We start from the raw sequence: 21,025 nt of genomic DNA, 5'->3' as shown, positions 1-21,025 counted from the left end.
CCTATTCAAATTTTTAAGGGCTACAAACTTACGGAAAAGAGCTTTAGCATTGTTAGGAAAGTAATTTAAAACCATAGAACAGAAGATCAAAGCTTCCTCAAAAGCTTGGAGCTTATTGGCACATGCTGCTAAATTTAAACACAAAGACACAACGAGTGATAAAGTTGAGTTTAAATCAAGCTCGGTTTTATCCTTTAGAGATGAACACAATAGACGACAGGCCGTATCGTAACAGCCGCCCGCCTCATCAAACTGTTGTTGTCGAAAAAGGTTATTACCAAAATCTTTAAGGGCTTGAATTTTAGATAAAGGTGAAAAGTGTAATTGGGTAAGAACCATTAGAAATGCATTTTCATCATCCGACAACTTCTGATTACCATAAGCAAAAACAAAGTATTCAAGAAAGTCGGATCGATTTGGAAGAAAAGATTGAAAGAGCGTCATAGCTTAACCGCTATGGGAAACTCGCATAAACGAAAAACCGTAAACTTAAAACAACCCAGGTGAAAAAGAAAAACAAAGAAAGCGGAGTAACAAACGTAAACAAAAAGGCATGATGAAATCTTAGCGAAGAAGAGATGAGTTAAAGAGACTACCACAACCAACCCAATCGCCACCACCTCTAGCCCTGCAAGTCGCCGTCTCCGATCGATGCAAGACCATGGAAGAAACAAACCACTACAAGGCCACCAGGAAACCTATTACCTCCAAACAGAGAACTCAAGAAAGACGGATACCATTAAACTCGGCTATAAAAACACCACTTTCGACCACGAGCATCAATAACCAGAAATAACAACAGAGCTGCACCAAGCAGCAAAGATAATTGAAAGACAAAGATGACATAAAACAAAGAAATGAGTAAAGCATACGGCTGAAAATCCTCTCCGTCTAGTAACCAAGATTTGTCAAACTTCCGAAAAACCCTAAGATTAAATCTGGGAAACCCATAAAAGAGACACCCCCCAAATTAAGAAAAAGATAGGGAGAGGAGCATACCATCCAAAAGAGACAAGCCGGAAGAGGTATGAGGACGCATATACTTAGTTGGAAATCAGATATAAAACGGAGAAAACAATCAAGAAAAAGGGGGCACAAAGAGAAGGGAGGATAGGTCGGTGGGAGAAATATATAGAAAAAAAAACCATGGTTAAGCATCAGTGGCCGCCAGAGATTGGCCGAGAGATGGCCACATCCCTGGCGGCGCCGGAGAAGCTACGGTGGTAGGCAGAAGAAGGATGAAAGTAGTAGAAGTTTTCCTTAGGAGGGGGGGGAAAAGGAGGTCGGTGTTTATTTCTCTAGAACTTTCTCTCTCTAGAACTCTTTTTAGCCGTCTGTTCCCTATCATCAACATGTGATAGTTTGCTTTTTTAGTAATAATGATCAGGCTATTAACATATATATTTATTCATGTTTCGGATCAACAATTTGAAGTTACTCTTCACAAATGCTTATAAATATTTTACTTATATTTAGATATTTCACATATATATACAAAATTATTTTAAAACAACTTTGAATGATGCTTAAAAAATGTTTATAAACATACCCGTGGAACTTTGCACGGGTTTTAAGCTAGTTAATGTATATGTTTGTAGAAATTGTCATTAGATATAATTAAATTCTTTATATTAAGAGTCTTTTCTATAGTATTTTCATCTTGAATAACTTCTTTTTTGTTGTTTAATTTGCTTTGTAATTAGACCTGACAAAAAGGTCGTCCAGGTTGGGTTCGAGTCAGGTCAATTTCTGGTCTCCAAGAGTTCGGGTCATTTCGAGTCATTTTAGGTTCGGGTCAACTATTATCATGTTATTTACTAATACATTTACAACAATAAACATTCTTGCCAAATTATATTGGGTCGGGGTAATTCGAATTCAGGTCAAAGTCGGGTCTTATATTCGGGTGTCGGTCAAATACAAGTCGGGTTAGGAAATTCCGAGAATTCGAAATAGAGATCACTTCCACAGAATTTAATTCAAGAACCACGTTGTTGATGTGAGATTTTTGGCGCCGTGGCCTCTTAACAAACATTAGTAGTAACCCTAATAAGTACATTTTATATGCAATTTATACCCCCTTAACATTGCATTCCATATCGCCATTTGAGCTTATTTTGGTTAAATGCAATGTATTTTGTGAAATACCCCTTCTCCCACCTTGTTTCCCCATTTTGCAGGTTTTAACTTTTAGGCTACACGCCTCCAATCATTTTTGCACCTGTATAGACACTGCAACCTTGAAGCTACACGTCATCTCCGAATAATTTTTGCACCTGTATAGACACTGCACAAATTCTCTACTCCAAGTACCAAAACTTTAAATACAGTATGTACAATTGAACTTTTACACATGACACCTCTGCGATCCAAACAAAACCCTCCCAAAAACTAAGCTAACTCACTAATGTCTACACAAAGTGATCCTGTGACCTATGTAAATTACAAGTTCTTGTTTGGTATATTCTGTGTATTGTGATAATCTGTTCTTTGGGTGAATGACCAATGTGCTAATTGATGGCTTTCTAAAGTACAGACCCGAAGTTCCACCCTGCCATTCCTCTATGTCACTGTAACCCACAACATTTGTGCTGGTATGAAATACTCGACATAAACTGAAGACAGCTCAAGATGAATGATCTCATTTAAGTTGAATCAAGCCCAAAAGCCTAGAGCCCAAACCAAATCAAGACGACTGATTACAATCTCAGTTTTGTGGTTGAGGAGGAAACTATCTGCCACTTTCACTTGATTTTTCAGCAGAACTGTCATCATTTTTTGTAAGAGGCTCTACATGTACAGGATTAACATGAGAGGAAACCATCACATCGTTACTTCCACGAGAGCCTGCTTGCTGTTTTGTAGAACCAACATCTTGAGACTTATGTTGAGGCTCGAAATAGGAAATCCCAAATTTCTGTCCATGCGCAAGTCCTGGACAAAACCCCTGTATAACACAGTATAAAGATTTGATAGCAAGTGTCAAAAGCCATACATAAAATCAACAATTAAGTTTTTGCCCCAATTGAATCAATTTGACACCATACAAGTCACAAACCATTTGAATTCTTTTTAAGGAGAGGAGTGAGGCCTTGGAAGGGCTCATTTTCAAACCCTCCATCCAGTTATGTGATTCATCGGAAAAAATAACAACTTAAACAGTCTGAGAACCACAATGCTTAATTATATATGATTAATCTAAACATAGCATACGAAATAGGCATCATAACAAACGCTTGTCAAGATTGCTTAAAGATCATTTCCACTTGATTTAAGGAAAATAAGAAGGTACTGCCTCTTCAACATCTCCGCTACCGAATGAATAAAGGGATATTGTAAAGGTAGTCTTGAGGTAATGCAAATGGCACCCATTTTTATGTTTTATTATGTTCTACCTTGAAACTGGTTTGTCGTTCATAAGGTACCCTTGAACTTAGTTATTTGTATGTATTTATACATAAATTAATGAAATGTTGCTTAAGCTAATTAAAATTAAACATAAACAAAATGTTTCCAAAATTATCCGATATATACCGAGTATGTTTTAAATGTTACAACAGCAAAAACACACTCTGTTTATCTTACGATTTTTCTTTTATTAAAATTTCCATTATAAAGCATCCCAAATTAAAACATCCTGTTATTTAAAATAATATACTTCTAATTATTTGTATTTTCCAAGGGTATATATGTGTATGTATAATAGAAGCGATAATCATAGATAATCTTGAGTCTCCTTGTGCATAGTTTCATAGAAGCAAACCCTAAGGTCTAAGGGTACAAGCAGCGTACGCCTTCAAGAATGAGCACAATAAGCAACATCCCAAACTTTAGGGATACATTGTGCATAGAAACAAACACCAGGGTACGACGTAGCAGCACAACTATAAAATAGGTACACTGAGCAATTCCCCAAACTTTAGAGATACATTGCGCATCATCCCCACTCTTATCAAGTCAAAAGACATTTCCAATTACTCCCTCCCATTCAACAGGTTCTTTACGTTTTTATTCTTTTGTGAGAAGTATTTTAATGAAACGTAAAGAATCTATTGAATGGGACTATGGGAGGGAGTACATGTTGAATGGGAGGGAGTACATGTTAAGATCTCCCCGCTCCAAAATGTGAAATTTATAACTTATCTTCCTTCAATCTTGTGTTTTTGGACAAATGAACTTTGGAAGGAAAGAAAAACAATGGACAAATAAAATAGGGGACGTATGTAAGCTCACCGTGACCAGTGCTGAACCAGAAGATGTCTTCTTATATGTCAAGGAAGATAACAACGCACTGGAGCCCAATCCTTTATGGACTCCACTGCCATTTGCTTGTTGAGACCCCCTAGAAATACCAGGAGAATATAGTTCCTCTATCAAGCTACTGTTGTAATTATGACAATATGCACCATAGTATGAACAATGTTCACGTACTAGAGACACTTGAGGAGTTGCTGGCAGTAGGTGACCTTCGGTGCTGAAAATATACCTGCTAACTTCAAATGCTTAGTAAGCATGAAAAACATGGAGTTTTGATATCGAAAAAAAAGAGAAATGATACCAAGCACCTCTCCATTTTAAAACCATCACGCATACCTCTGAACTCAGTTTCAATCCCAAATGCGACCTAGGTTATCTAATCTGTTCACACTTTGAGTCAAATGTACAAGAGATTCAAGGTCACGAGGCAGGCTTTTCAAACTCATGTTAATCGAAAAAGTAACCAAAATCTTTTAAGTTTATTGGGAGACTCAAAAATATTTTTCGATAGACACAAGTGATACAATAACTCTTTCTTTTACGGAGAGATTGTTTGTAACTATATGACAATTAGGTTTTGCTTTTGATCGGTTGGGGTGTGCAACTCTTCTGTACTCTCAAACCAACACGAGTCAACAACTCAAGTGATCACAAATGGCGACTACTTCATAAATGTGATCACATAAGTAGGGGTCACATATGACTTTCCATAGTGTCACAAAATGAATACATGTGGTCACATGTTGTAAATTTAGTGCAATAGAATAAATTTGGTTACAAACTAATGAAGTGTACATTGTGTGAGTAATAAATACATTTTTTTTTTTGTAATTTGGTCACATGTTTGGCGGAGCCAGGATTTGAACCCAGCGGGGGCGAACGGGTTATGGTATAAGGGGAACTCGAAAACTTTTTGAAAATTTCAACTAAAACTTATGCGATTTCCATCCGCCAGCGTAATTAATTTTACTCACTACCTTAGTACCTTGGTAACAAGCGTAATTAATATGCTACAGCCTACTTTAAATTAGAGAACAGTAATTAATGATCCTACAAATCTGAAAAAGACCCATCTTACTAGTAAATGGTAAGTCTTAAGCAAGACTTACTGTTGATTACAGAAAGAAAATGCCAATCACATGTTATCATTCAGAAGAAAACTCAGAAAGTACTAACAAAGTAGCGCCAAAGATAAGAGACGTGCAGTACATTAAAACTATCAGTCAACCCATAAGAAGAACGTAGAAACACTCAGAGTCTAAAACATAGAGTAATACAGGTGTGAAATTTAGGATTCTAATACGATATCTCAACTCGAAGAAACGAATAGCCAACTACAACCACTACAGCAGAGATTAAAAATCAAATGGTGCCAAAAACCGACATGAATCCCAACTTACCAGACCTGAACCTGACTCACCCAATGCATTTGACAGGTCTAAGAAGGCATTTATTTTGTGGCTACCTTTGTATTCTACAAGATTGTAGCAACAAATACTAGAACATGGGGAAAAAATTCATTCTTCAAACGAAGCCTCTATAGGCCCATGCTTCAGCTTTTAAAAGAAGGATATAAAAAATGGGCGGAATCACTAAGCAATAGAAACTAATATCGCGTCTTTTATCTGGCTGCCTACTCACCTTGTCCAAAAAATTTCAGCTCATCACTTCCATGGGACAGAAATGGAGCTCTTTCACTCTAACCAATGTAAACCTTACAATTCTTTTTAGACAACTATTTGATATCCTTAAGTGTGTAAAGCTTCCTCTAGAATCATGCTTGTTCAACTAAATTCTGATACTCATAATCATCGAGTAACCTAGAAGTAAAACACTTACTTGTATGGTCCATTTTCGACGAGATTGTCTGGACCCACAGCCAAATCAAACAGCAGCCACAAATATTTCACCTGTGCATGAACAAGATTATGTTAAAAAAAAATAATTGACGGCCATAGCATTGCTTATTACTTGGTGACAGAGGAAACAAAGACATCTCACACAACTCATGCAAGGTGTTACAACAGATGCCCAGATAGGTTTTGGGATACGGCAAATTCAAATCAACTTACATGCACCAATTTCAATTTGCAATGCAACCAAAAACTTGTCATTCTTAAGATGTAGATTATGATGCAATAAAGCAAAATGGCTTAATAAACTACCAATGTTTCTCTTCATTGTGAATTAATCGTCAATCCATGTAATTTTTAACGCCATTTTCATTACGGATCATCCAGAAACAACCACTCTCTATGTTGTTAACACAACAAACAGTCTGCCCTACACATGGGTAGGGCAATGTACATAGGACTGGCTATTTCCTGAAGCCCTATACGCATTGGAGAAATGTTCTATTGCTACACCCTTACCCTACCAACTTTTTATTAGATGAATATAGTGAAGAAGTAATTTCTTCAACACTATTACAGAGAGGGGGAAAATCCTTACGAAGTAGAAACAATCCTTACCGTTTCAGCTAAGAAAAAGCTCTCCATATGATCTTCTTGTTTGTGATTTTCAACATCTGTTATATGACAATAACCACATGGGCATCGAGCTCCATATTGCAAACTGGTAACAATGTCACGGCCTACATCCAAATACCTTCAAAACAATTAATCAGGAATAGAAAATTGTACTAATAAAACCGCAATAACAAGTCAAATGGAAAGCAAATCAGTTCTTAAGGGTAGAACGACAAAGAAATTGAATAATTTGAAACAAAAGCAAAAAAGAGATCACATCAAGAGAATCGTATGACAAAAATAAATTAATCTTGATCTGGCAACAAAACTCCTACAAGTAGTCTGCTATTAGAACCATCCATTCTTTTGAAAGATCATATACTCTTATTCTACTATGATGTCCAAGCTCAATTTACTGATCTTTAAAGTCTACACTGAGTAGCTGACAACAAATGGTACTCCCTTTTGTTTCTCTTTAATCACCCCACTTAGATTTTGGGGTCTTTCTTTTTCATATTTCTATTCATTTCATGACAAAATACCCCCCTTCAAGATTACTATAATGCTTTAGTGAAGTCAAGCAATTACAAATAATGTTCTCCTAATTTCGGCTTTCTCCCTTACATAAAATCAAGTGATAAGCCCTAACTAAAGCTAACCGAACTTAAACACGCACACACGACCTCATCTCACACCGTCACACTCTCTCCTTCCCCATACCAGCAGTGGGACTTTGTGCTTCCTTTCTGCAATATTGATATCTTCCCATTATGCTATTTTGAACCTCTTGTCCACTTTTACCCTCAAATTGGCCTCTTTCTCATGCTTTGTCCTTAACCATAGTTCTACTATTTCCATTTTGAGGGTTGTATATTGCTTTCTCCCGTTACCTCTTGTAGGGACAACGAGCTTGGAGTACTAGGTGGAAGATTGATACAGGAACCAAAGAGTGCCCAAGAACATGAAGTCAAGGCCGAGAAGAAGACCCAATGAGATATTAACTAAAGCTGAACAAGAAGTTTTGTCCTGCGGCATTTCTGGAGCAAAACTTGAAAATTTAACTTTGGTGGTCGGGCGAAATACTATCCTAGTACTCAAGAGCAAAATTTGAAAATTGGATTTTAGTTTGACAGGGTGACATGGTTGTTGGGCTTAAGCAAAGTTGGGCTCCTCTCTCTCACATTTGGGCCTTGGTGTAAATAGAAAATTTCAGATATTTTCAGGACTAGTGATCCAATCAAAAGAAAACTTATAGTTTCAAGGAGAATTCTAGGGTTTTTTTACGAAAAATTTATCTTTCAAGTTTGTAATCAAGATCTAATCTTTCAGTTAATGCAATCTCATTCCTTTGGTATTTCTCTTTGTCTCTCTTTCTTTCTTTGTTGATTTCATCTTGTTTTGTTTTTAGTTTTATAAATCTAATGTTTGTTCTCCATTCAGTAATCTAATTTAGCTTGTTGGTTTTATTTTGGTTGCATGCTTTCAATTTCTTGTTTGCTTTGCTTTCAATTTCTAGGGCATATCTACTTATTACTATGTTTTAATCATAGGTTTAATCATGACATGTGTTTCTCTAATTTATGATTAATCATTTAATCTTACCAAGTCTATTTTCAATCTTAAGTTTAATCATGATGGATTTTTCTGTAATTGTTTTGATTAATCTTACCAAGCTATTTTAGTTATGTGTGAGTAGTGGATTTGCAGGGATTGATTTGACGAATTGATATTATTGGCTTTAATGTCATTGTTTGTTTTGGGTGATTGTTGCCATTTGTATTGGGAGTTCGTCCGTGTCATCGCCATGGGAGACTTGCTTAAACCCACTGGGATTAGCGCTTTGGTAGCAACAAAAGTGTGACAATCAGTTAGTTTTGATTAATTATTACCCAAGAGGGAATTCTTCAAGTTTATTTAGCTCATCTCATCCAACAAATCTTAAACTTGAACTGTTTGTCGTCACTAACCTTCCCCTTTTCATCCTTAGGGGTCTCAACTGTTTTTCCTTGCCTTGTCTTTCTCCATCGTTTTTTCTCGGTCTTAATGCATTTCTTTGGTTATAGTATATTATATTCTAGTTTAGTTTATTTAGCTCATCCGAGTCAACAAATCTTAAACTTATTCGTTCAATTAAACTTGGGTTTAAATGATCTTTTGTAACAATCAAGTGCTCCTCGTGGTTCAACCCTCTTAAGGTGCTACGACGACCTTTTGCGCTTGCACGGTACTAAATTATAACCCATCAAATATCTTTCCCCTTCCTCACTAGCGACAACATCTCGTTTTCGAATTTACACATCTTGCCAAAGACGTCACGCTGTAAAACCTAAGTAAAGTTTCACATCTAGCGGACGAACAAACTTTTTCCATAGCAGAGAATAAATGATACTCCCTTTCTCACTAAAATACATTCCATTTTTCACTTTGTAATGCCTTTCATTTTTTGTTATTAGTTCATAAATACCACTCACTTGTCCCATTATATCATTTTGTCTTGAAACAACAGTATTTATTTTTTTACATCTTGTTTTGTCTTTAATCGTACAATCGTAATTTTGGAAAGCGCTTTAGAGACGGAGGGATGATGTGTGCATTATATATGCACTTTTCTTACTACTTTGGCATGCATTTCTATGCATATTAGATGCTATTGGGAGCTATTTTATCATTTTCCCCGCGTTTTGTACTCTTGGTATATGTTTCGACTTTTGTAGGATTTGATGCGCAAATGTGAGCCAAATTCCATTAAAGATGATAAGAGCTTCCGTCCCAAATTTAAATGCTAAGGGTGCTAGGAAACCACCTTTTGGAAGCCGTGATGAAGCGAAACTGAGGAGGAAGCAAAGAAAACGAAGATTGGAAGATGGTTGATTGACATATATGTTTGGTCGATCGACAACCCTGAAGTATTGTTCGATCGAAGCATGAAGGAAGCATCAGAAGAAGACGATGACTATGACCGAGTGTGGAAGTTGGTCGATTGACACCCTGATCTAGTCGACGATCGACACCTTTGTCTAGTTGATTGACCGAGGTCATTTTTTTGAGACAAGGTCATATTTTAGACGGGTTTATTTGTTTCGAGGCCCATTAATGAGTTTATTTTAGTTTGGACTAAGTATATAAGACTGATTTCAGAAATAATTAGGTTATGCTTTCTATTATCCTAAACACTAGTATTACGTTTACATCGCTTTACCTTGTACTTTGCATACTCTTTTGAATTTGGTAATCAATCAACTCTTGTTCTTTATCCTTTATTAATTGTTTTCATCTCTTTTTCCCTTCTTGAAGAATTATTTTAAGTTTAATTGTCTGGGTTGCTTTTTAATTATGAATTCATTCATTGTTGTTATTGTTATTATCATTAATTCCATTATGAGTAGCTAAATCATTTACTAAGGTTTAGGGGATCTATGGAATAATTAGGGGTTTTAATGGGTTATTAAATTGATTAACTTAGTTGTCTAAATCGTTAATTACAAGTAATTGACTAAAGGCCTGAATTGATTTTTTGAATTGGTAAATCTCGATCAAAAGCCTCGAAAGGATTAGACCCATTGCGAACGATAGAATTCCCTAATATGTAGCGAGAGCCCGTTAGTTGTATTCTAGGGTGACTAGCGATCCGATGGAACCTTATCACTACCCCTTAGACCAGTTAATGAAATTGACTTATGACCCTTACCTTGACCCGTACTATCCATAATGAACCGACACTAGTCCCTTCTCCTTATATCTTAACTCTTAATTTCATTCTTGCTTATTTATCCATTTGTTTTAGTTTAGTTAAACAATCAACAACCATGAATTGTCACCTGAACCACTTAGTTATTAGCAATTGAAGTACAATTGTTTCCATGTGGATTCGATCCCGACTTTTCCTATATGTATAAGTTAGATATCGTACGGTTATTTTTGAGAGATGTGTGATAGCCTGTCAAGGAAGTATGAATTAGCTAAGATAACCTCGCGAGATTCGCCAAGTAAGCCTAGAAGATACGAATTACTCAAGAAACCTCATAAGATAACTCCTGGGATAACAAAGTAGCACAAAAGATAGAGTTGTGTAATATACTACGTAAAACCTTAATAATCTTCTCACTAACACCGAAACCAATCTCTATAATTGAATAATGAAGAGTAGAGAAAAAAGGGACTAAGTTCACACGGAAATCAATAGCTTTTAGTATTGAAAAGGGAAAGTGGGAAAATTATTTTAAGATGACTCGAAAAGAAAAGCGACAAGATAGTTTTGAGATAGGAGTACTAATAGTAGAAGGATACAGCCAGTATGTTGCTTGCTCGCCAAGCATGATGACACACACCTAAATTAGCTCCGAAAAAGCAAAGCATGCTCGACAGAACAGTGTCAGCGAATGGTCTAATCAGCCTGGCTCAATGCTCCGTCATCAAATTCACTCTCCTGTAACTCCATAGGAAACATGAAGCTCATCTTCTCCCCACTGGCAATGTCCAGGCTCCTTTAAACCCCCACCCCCAGAACAAATAAAAAAAATAACACTGATAGTGATACGATTCTGGATACGATTTAGTTGGAGACAGATTCGAGATATGCTGAGTCGGATAGCAGTAGTTAGGAAGAAATAAAACTAGTAAAAAGGAGATTTTCTTAGTTGTTAGATTAATAATTAAGTTTATGGGTGGTTTTTTTGTCAAAAGCTACCTAAGATTTGTCTCACTTACAAATACACTACCTATGATTTTATTTTTTGCAATTCAATACCTTTAATTTTTTAAGTTTTGTTGAAAACTACCAAAACCTATTTTCCCCCCAAATTTTGGTCAAACTTCGGCATTGACCTTATTTACTCCAATTCTCACGTGGGAACTCTCTTATTTCCTTTTTTTTTTTTCCCTCATTCCTCTTTTACCATAGTCCCCATACATATTTCCCTTTCTCCTTGATCTATTTAGGATTGGTAAATTGTATTGTAATCCCACATCCACTATTTTGTAATGACAAAATGTACACAATGCAATTATGCAATTAAAAAGAACCGGTATTTGAATACATTACATTGCATTTCATGTCAAAATAACCTAATATAACATCTATTTGAAGTCTACATTAGCCAGCCTTGAAATACATAGCAAACAATATTGAAAACATCAATTCTATGAATATCTTAGCTTTCTTCTTCTACGACCTCAACATCTCCAACGCAAATCTTCATCTCATCACATTTGACTTCAAACTCCTTCAAATGCATCTTCTCCTTAACTCCAATGGAAACATCTTGATCTTGATCTTAAGTTGATTAACTTTATCAAAGGATCATCACTTGAAACTTCAAGATGTTTTAGGTACAACCTATAAAGTATATTTTTGTTTATTTCAAATATAATAAAAATACATATATAAAACGAATGTCAAGATACTCCTTTGACCGTTTCCCGTATACCTTTCTTCTAGTCCAGGTTTTCGTGGATCTTATTGAGATACTTGATATTGGGCAAAACCAGAAATAGAGATGAAGGAGATAAGAAGAAAGATAATTAGGGGGGTAGGAGAAGAAGATGATTGTGAATGAGAAAGGGTTAAATCAGGACAAGAATGAGGAGGGAAGAGAGCGTGTTGAATTTTTTCAAGGGAAAATAGAATTAAAGGGTAAAAAAAAGACAGTTCCCACGTGATAAAAGGAGTAAACAAAGTCAATGTCGGAGTTTGACCAAAATTTGGCCGGAAAATGGATTTTGGTAGTTTTCAAGAGAATTTAAAAAAATTTAAGGTAGTGTCTTGCAAAAAATAAAATGATAGGTAGTGTATTTGCAAGTGAGACAAATCTTAGGTAGCTTTTGACAAAAAACCCTAAGTTTATTATTATTAATTGTTTTCTAGTTAGTAGAGAAGTCTCGTTGGTTAAGGAGACAGAAGTTATTTATAGGGAGGTTTGTATATTATTTGAAGGAGATTATGATATTGAAATTTGAAATAAACAAAAACTGTTGCAAGCTTTTGATCATTACAGATCAGTTTGTATGAAATTCGAGAGTGTACTTCGAGTTGGAGATTGAGGATTGGGCTCCAATCTAATCGTTATTAGCACCGGGTTCGAGGTAGACCTACGGACTAAATATCCCCTTTCAATTCGTTATTAGCTTTTGATCATGACAGAAGCTCACGCTTATCACGTGACAAATTTCAAGTTCGTTAGACGCTTCCATATTTCGTATCAGATAGACCACCTAATACGAGTGCGGAAGCGAATAAGACGCAAAAAATAACGAACACAAAAAGGGATATTTGCTCGGATTAGACTTATAATCCGAACAATGGTGATTGATATCCAAGACCTATTGAATAACAATCTAGTTAATGTCTGAAAATGCGTCAAACAAAAACCAAGTTGGGAACAAGACTCGTCGATCCGAATTTAGCAGTTGCAACACTTCTGTTTTTCCTATTAAACTTGACTGAATAAAAATAACATACAATTCCTACTTAAATAGCTATCGTCTTCTTAACTAACAAGACTCCTATATAATATTAAATATAAAATAAATAAAATACTAAAAGTTAATCAATAATCTAACAACCAACTAAATCTAATCTTTTGATTAGTTTTATTCCGTCCTAACTACTGCTAATTGCATCAGCTACTCCTAATTCAAACCCGACTCTGTCAGCTCACCCGTGTTCGATCCCTATCCTAATTAATACGCCATCAGAATCGTATCACCACCTCCATAGACCTATTTACCCCTCTTGAGGCCAGATTTGAGACCATGATACGGAATGATTCAGATCAGTTAGGGACAAGCGAAAATGTCTGGTAAGATCCAATGGTGGTTGATTCGTCGTAATATAGATCTGAGGTGGTGTTAGTGGTCTGGAGCGAGAGAGAAATGAAGGTGGAGTTGGCTAAAATGGTTCGGTGGTGGTTGGCTGTTGCATGTTAGGAGATAAAAACCACTGGGAAGATATACGTTCAACAAAGAGAGTAAATAGACAAACCTGGGATCTCTGGTTGCTTTATAGAGCCAATAAGTACTCTCAGCTAACTCTGGACGCAGGGGATAACTTTTCTGGCCATGCTGAAATTAAGATTCAAATGAAGCTACTTTGATTATATACTTCAATACTTAACTTAGAACAAGCCTTCCATGTGACTGAAATCAGAGCATACAGTCCCTACAATAGGTATATGAAGGGTTGTATCCAGGACAAGCACGCTAGGAAGATTTATGGTCATCCAGTGCTTTGATGATCATTGACATAACATAAGCGCAGTATATTCTGCATATATAATTAAGTTATGTAACTATGGGATATGAGTAGACCTGTCAAACGGGTCGGGCGGGCGGGTTACGGGTTCGGTCATTTCGGGTTCGGGTAAAATGCGGGTCGGGTCAGTTTCGGGTTTGTAAAATACGGGTTTATACGGGTCGGGTTTATACGGGTTTCGGATAGAGTTAGGGTTAATTTCGGGTTTGTAAAATACAGGTTCGGGGGGGTCGGGTTTCGGGTCGGGTTAGGGTCAAAACGGGTCTTAGTCACTCCTTTTTAAATAATTGTATAAATTATTATTCTTCCATCTCTTTTTTCGAGATTTTTTTTGTATCCTTTTATTTAATCTTAAATTCATGATCAATTTATCTTTTATTTTTCTATCTAGTAGTCTCCCTTTTTTACATAACATATATAATATATTAATTAGTTTCACACTCGTGCGTTGCAACGGGGTAATTAACTTAATTATAACTAGCATAGATTCCGCGCGAATGCGCGGTATTTTAGATAGAAACATTAAAGAAAATAATAATGAAACTAATATTTAACTCAATTCGAAATTTAATTGTAAATTTATTATTATTATTATTATTATTATTATTATTTTGTATTAACGGTACGGTGGAAAAAAGGAAAGTTCAGTACAATCCAGATGTAAATATAATATAATGAAAGCCCAATAACATATATGATATAATAAAAGCCCAATTACAGATATGATATAATAAAAGCCAAATTACATATATGATATAATAAAAGCCCAATTACATATATATGATATAATGAAAGCCCAATTATAACCAAATTGATTTAGGCGGGAAAATTTTGGAGAAGTCTTATTCTTTTAATATAAGGGAGATGTAAAACTTGTGCGTTGCAACTTGCAACTGGTACAATAATTGGAAGATTCAAAATATTTTTGTCTGATACCTAAATTCAATTTCGGTTTTGTGAAATACGGGTTTGAACAAGTAGGGTTTATACGGGTTTCAGGCCGGGTTAGGGACAAAAACGGGTTAAATTTAACGCCTTTTTAAAGATGCTTATTTTTTTTAATTTTAGTTCTAACGACATGGTTTTTGTTAATTTTTTCAATTATATATTTTGATACATGGTATAGTAAGAATATTTTTTTGTCTAATATATGTAATATCTCAACTTTATGTTGAACTAACTTTACGTTGAACTGATAAGTTGTTATACGGTACGTGACAAATAGTGAGTAGCGACTATATATCTGCTAATCATTTGATTAATTAATCATGTGCTAAAACTATGCTTTAAAACATATATCAGCATGCTTTATTTAATATTTTGAAAGTTGGAATATTTTTAATCATTTTATATTAAATTTTAATAAAATTTCCCATCAACGGGTTGGGTTACGGGTCGGGACTTGATCCTAAATGTGCGGATCGAGTCATTCAAGGGTTTACAATTTTTCGGGTCGGGTTCGGGCGGGTTATTTTTGGGCGGGTTTCGGTCGGTTTTTCGGGTCGGGTCATCTTTTGACAGGTCTAGATATGAGCCATCATATATTGCTTTGTTGGTTGCTTCAAAGTTTATTTACAGCAAGACTGGTGGAATCAATAAATTTCATATGCAACGACTACAGCTTCATAGGTCAAAGCAAAGATATCAAATACTCTTAACAATATCAACAACAAAACTCTGGCTCCTTAAATGGTGATATGGCCACATGGCCCACATAAAGCAATTAAAAGGTGTTTAATCACAAACTAGGGCAACCAAAAGTTAAAAGCATACCTGAACACTAAGAGTGGCCAGATTAAAGCCCTCTGGGGTAAAGCCATATCTTCTCCAAACACCATAGAAGGCAGCATGCGTCCGGATAGCTGGCTCAATGTCCCCAGCCAATACCTTTTCAATATAAACCAGGTCAGCTAGTTGTTGCCATCTGACAAATACAACCTCCAGTTGGAAAAGGATACCAACACTTTTTGACAACTAGTTGAGTATCAAGTCAGTCATAATTTTCACCTGTAGCCCCGGCCAGAATGCTTGCAAACTATTGAATAACGGCCACACAATAGCAGCAGAGTCCATATTTACTTCCACATACCTAGGAGTATATACATTTCACCTCAGCATATCTAGGAAGGTGCTCAGCCAAAACAAGAAACTGGAAGAGGCAAAATGTTGAAATAATATATTTATAATATGCCACGAATGGGTAGTACTAACTAGTAACATACCAAGGGTCGCTGAATAGATAGTGCATTGCAGCTCGGTAAGCTTCTTGGAACATGAAAAGATACTCTTCATCTCCAAACAGTAAGAAAGCCTAAGAAACACAACTCATGATTAGTAGTATATTGTTCACGACAATTCAGGCTCCAAAGGATCCAGCACTTCTAGTGTAGCATATCTCGAGTAATAGGAGCAACATTTTGCAATTGTATTTAAGTCATGTCAATAACGAACTGAAATCGGTATCCACTATCATTATATACTTAAGCACATTGAACAAGAAAAGAAAACAAACTGATTTATCTAAAGTAAACTACAAGCACAGACCACAGGATAAAACGTATAGAGATGACGATTGTAAAACAATATACAATTTAAAACAGCATAATTACATTTGAAGATAGCGCCTTGCAGTGAGGACTTGTTGTAATGAATGAGTAGATATATGTACTTAGAATTAGTTATGATATCTGCCAATCTCACTCCAATGATGGAATAAATAAAAATGGCTCACTCACGTGGCTGAGTTTCTTTCTCTTGTGAAATAGTGGTCCTTCGATGCAGTTCTCAATGCAATTTTCATCTTGGGTCATTCGAAGCAGCCTCTTTGTGTTGCTAACACAAGGGTAAGGCTGCATACAAAAGCACCCCCTTACCCCACAATTGACTGGAGCCATTGAGGCGCTGGGATAATGTTGTTGTTGTTGTTGGGAATGGGAAGAAACCTATAAGAGTTTTTTGTCACACAAACCTGAAGTTCACATCATTTTACAAAGCACTACCTAAAGTTTTATTTTTTGCAAAACACTACCCAAAATGTAACTTCTTTTGCCAACAATTACATAAATCATTATTCGGACAAAAACATCAAGTTTCCAATATTGATTTATCCTTTTTTTCTGAAAGAAATTACCTAGCTTCCTTCCTATTTTGCAGACTACAAGCTAATTTTCTTCTCATTTTTCCCAAATGTACCTTATCGTCGATCTTTGTCATTCATCTTTATCATCCACCTAGTTTTATGATCCTCTACTTCTGGATATGGAGTTAAGGCGTTAGGCATTAGTGTACTAGGGTAAATATAATCCCCAAGGTTATGATCTCAGTATGTCACACCAGTTTTTTTTTTTTACTTTTTCTAACCGGAATCGTGATTTGGGTAGTGTTTGAGAAAAAGGGTTAAACTTAAGGTAGTATTTAACAACACATCAAACTTAAGGTAGTTCTTCGCAAAATTACCTAAATTATAGGTAGTTTCTAACAAAAAAAATCCGGAAACAAACAATAAAAAAGTAGTCTTGATAGCAACACTTAACCAAACCAATTTGTATGGTTAGTATTCATCGTTTCAGCTCACATTCCTAAACCCATTGCCATGTCTCCTTGAGGGTAAAAAGTGGGAAAAAAACACTTTTACTCACTTTTTAAATAAGTCGCAACAGTTTTTCTGAGCGAATATGTGGAGTCATGGAAACATGACTCCATCAACAGGGCACCCCATCATTGAAAAAGGTTTAGTTAGATCCCTTTAACTTTTTACAGAACCATGAAATCTTAGGTCTTAATCTGCTTATCAACATACATATTCTTCTTGAATATCTGATAATCTGACCCAGGTCCAATATGACAGAAATACAACGAGTCTTTATTTCAAAACTTTCAAAAGGATATCTTTCATAACTTGGCCTATGTATGAAAGAATAGAGAAAGAAACCTAATTCATAATGTGACAGCAGAGGATGGTCAGTAAATCACTGCTAGCAGTTACAGTGAACAAATTTAAGAGCAAATAGAACAAAGGTAAATTTCCACAGAACATTACTGGTTAAAATTTATATGCAGTTGTGGCCAGCTATTCAGAGAAAAAATTAAAAAGTAAAGTCACAAAATGAAAGAGTAGAGCTGAGAAAAGGGTAAGTATTAACATCAGTTTTATAATTTTATCCCTTGCAAGACCAACCTTCAGAAGATACTCGTAGAATGAGTCGATGCTCGTCCCAATTCCAGCATCCTGTACACAAAGGACATAAAGAAGACCCCTATGATCACATCTACATAGGTTATGCTGATAATGAAGAGTCTTAAAGCACATAATAGGGTGCGGGGAGAAGCGCCCAGTTTTGTCCTTATCTAGTAACACAGGTCAGCATATGATAACTTTCATGATTAAAATGTCATGCTTAAATGGAAGCAACCAAATATTTCAGTTCTTCGTTTCATATCAGAAACAACTGATCCAACAAGAAATCACACTTTATGCATCAGCTTTGCTTAGAAGATGCTTATCCTCATTCTTCGCATTTTGGATACCATAAATACGACTATACGAGTACAATATTTCCAATATTGAAAAACAATCATCTGCCACTGCTAACCTTAAGGATTTATAAAATCTTCCTTTGCAACTCTATTGAGAATCTAAACATAAGGGATAGAAGTACCTTTGTACAAGGAATAGAAAATGTAATCATTAATGTTAGTTAACTGGAACTTGGAGCTTTCAGAGTACCAACTTCCTAGATGTTTCAAATGTGTATAACCTTCTCAGTTTCTACTAGAGATTATTTAAGGGCAGGTTTAGCTGAAGCTTCTAAAACAGTTCTGCGGACATGAGAGGATTTTGCTTCCTTAAGCTGGCTGGTGAAGTGAATGTAATCAAGCCAACTACTTGGAATATGCTTGTCCTTGGTTTGTGTTCTTGCTCGATGATGCTCACTTGGGTAGGAGGATCTGATAAGGGTACGGATCGGAGTGTCGGACCCTGGAAAATTTCAAAATCAAGGACTCGGGGACATGTTTTAGAAGAACCCAAACTCTGAACTTGCAGTCTGCTATCTTTATGGTCGGACTTCTTTTTACTGCAGTAGTGTAGTACTATAATAAGCGCAAGTCTATGGAGCACTAGAGAATAAAGAAAGAAAAAAATGTGTGCCACGTACCATTTATTGTAGAAAACAGAGATTAAATACGACTTCCCATGTGCACACTATCAGCAAGCCACAAGGCCACACTACATTAATACACCTATTCCCATAATCTGTCTTGTGGCCCAACTTTCATTATGGAAAGAGAATATATCACCAATTCCATAAAAGAACTTCGTATAAAACACTCACCCTTCCCCTTCTCCTTCCCCACGCTCTCTTTCATCTTTCATGGCTTCCAAAATATTTATTTCATCTTCCGAAGACTAACGAGTCCTTTTCCACTCCCCCATATCCTGTGTCACACCCGGGTCGGGTCGGGAACGGCAGGGTCTATGACTATGGGTGAGTCCGAGCATCGCAGTTCTTGCTTAACCCAAGGCACACATTTAAAAACTAATTCCTTATTTCCTTATTATCATAGTCGAATCTCTCGCAAATTACCAACCATCCTCCCCTTATATCCTTAAAATTAAGAAAAAAAATGTTGCCAAGATTCGTGAAATAAATTTCCACATGGAAGCAAAAGTTGCAAAAACCATAAATTCCAGTTACAGCAAAAAGCGGCTAGATATAATTCAATACCATAACAAATCGTTTTAAGAGAAAGTGCAATGAACACTTACCCATCCAACACATCAATCGACTGAAACCCACAACCCCTACACATAGGATCCAATCTAAAGTTTCCCACTCTTGTTTGACATATCTCAACTTTCTCCTCGCCCCGTGCTTGATCTTCCTCTCAGGCTCCCAGTTTCCACTTCTTTCTTCTACTCAATTCCTCCTCACTGTAAATATGAACTCTCTTTCTCCTAAGGTCTTAAATTACAGAACAGAACTTCCACAAAGCACAAGTGGTATATAACGGTAAGCTAATAAGCTGCTCTCACTTTTCAAGTAAACTAAAATACTACATACGCTTAACACATACTAGTTCACATCAAAGAAGTTCAAGCTATAATCATCACAAAAGCTTTTCTCGCAGAAAAGTGACCAACCATGCCTGTGAAAAACAGAAAAGGTAGAAACATAGGAAAGCTGTACAAAATCTACAAATGAACAGCAGTGTAGGAGCTGGCAACTTGACCCGACCCGTTAAACCCGACCCGACCGAAACCTGTTTACGACCGGATAATCAGTGAGCCGAACCCGAACCCGAACCCGATATGACCTATATTGACCCCATTAACTTGATGATCCGACAATTATTAAGCTTAATATCGATCAAACTGAAAGAAATTTAGTGTTTAGTTTGATATGTTTGACTTAATAATGAAGTAACTAAAGCAAATAATGGTCAAAAACTAAACTTATTGGTAAGAAATTGAAGTAATGTGAATATGTGAAGTAACTAGACCAGATAATGACCAAACCCAAACCAGGCCCGGCCAGCTACATGAAATGACCCGATTTAATTACTAGGTTTGTTCATTAATCGGACCGACTAGACGAACAGGACCAGACCAGACCGGTTCATTAACGGGTCGGTCTTCGGTCTCTGGTGTTAGGCACTTCCGGTCCTCTGGTCTGGAACTGGGAAAACCTGGTCCAAGTTTCCCAGGTCCAGACGGGAGACCAGCTTACTATGTGAGATTGCGAATAATGCTATGTATTGCCTACTGGGTATTAAAGAGGCAAATTAATAAAAACGTAAATTACTGCATGCTTGCCAACAGTTTCACACATATTCCTATAATGAATTAATAAAAGCAGACTTGAAACCCATTCATTACTCTGGGCGATTGATATCTTTCATGGAGTAGGGTTTCAGTTTTTCCTTTTCCATATCTTTTTGTTCGCTCTTTTTTTTACCTACTCTTTCTTTGTGAACTGTGCATCTCACAAACAAAATACGGCACAATCTTCACCAATCACCACAATTTAACAGGTATTCTTCTTTGAATTTT

The 21,025-nt window shown here is 36.2% G+C and overlaps 1 protein-coding gene across 4 annotated transcripts in view; it reads right to left on the bottom strand.

The window, feature by feature from the left end:
• Positions 1-2,301: 2,301 nt before the first annotated feature.
• The window catches only part of LOC141639039 (alpha-mannosidase I MNS4), a 32,273-nt gene continuing 13,549 nt past the window's right edge, over positions 2,302-21,025 (bottom strand). For 2 of the 4 annotated variants that reach the window (XM_074448222.1, XM_074448225.1), the window contains exons 10-19: positions 18,860-18,952; positions 18,152-18,202; positions 16,197-16,285; positions 15,982-16,063; positions 15,748-15,861; positions 13,705-13,784; positions 6,729-6,864; positions 6,097-6,167; positions 4,234-4,486; positions 2,302-2,947 (exon numbers count right to left, since the gene is read on the bottom strand). In XM_074448222.1, coding sequence (XP_074304323.1) covers positions 2,732-2,947; positions 4,234-4,486; positions 6,097-6,167; positions 6,729-6,864; positions 13,705-13,784; positions 15,748-15,861; positions 15,982-16,063; positions 16,197-16,285; positions 18,152-18,202; positions 18,860-18,952 — 1,185 coding nt within the window. In that variant the 3' untranslated portion in view covers positions 2,302-2,731. The remainder of the gene's footprint in view (positions 2,948-4,233; positions 4,487-6,096; positions 6,168-6,728; positions 6,865-13,704; positions 13,785-15,747; positions 15,862-15,981; positions 16,064-16,196; positions 16,286-18,151; positions 18,203-18,859; positions 18,953-21,025) is intronic. The other 2 variants (XR_012542340.1, XM_074448223.1) reach the window with 2 other exon arrangements.

The sequence above is a fragment of the Silene latifolia genome, unplaced genomic scaffold (genome assembly GCF_048544455.1).
Source record: "Silene latifolia isolate original U9 population unplaced genomic scaffold, ASM4854445v1 scaffold_260, whole genome shotgun sequence".
NCBI classification, from domain to species: domain Eukaryota; kingdom Viridiplantae; phylum Streptophyta; class Magnoliopsida; order Caryophyllales; family Caryophyllaceae; genus Silene; species Silene latifolia.
Note: the sequence above shows the minus strand (reverse complement) of the source record. Positions and strands in the feature narration are given on the sequence as shown.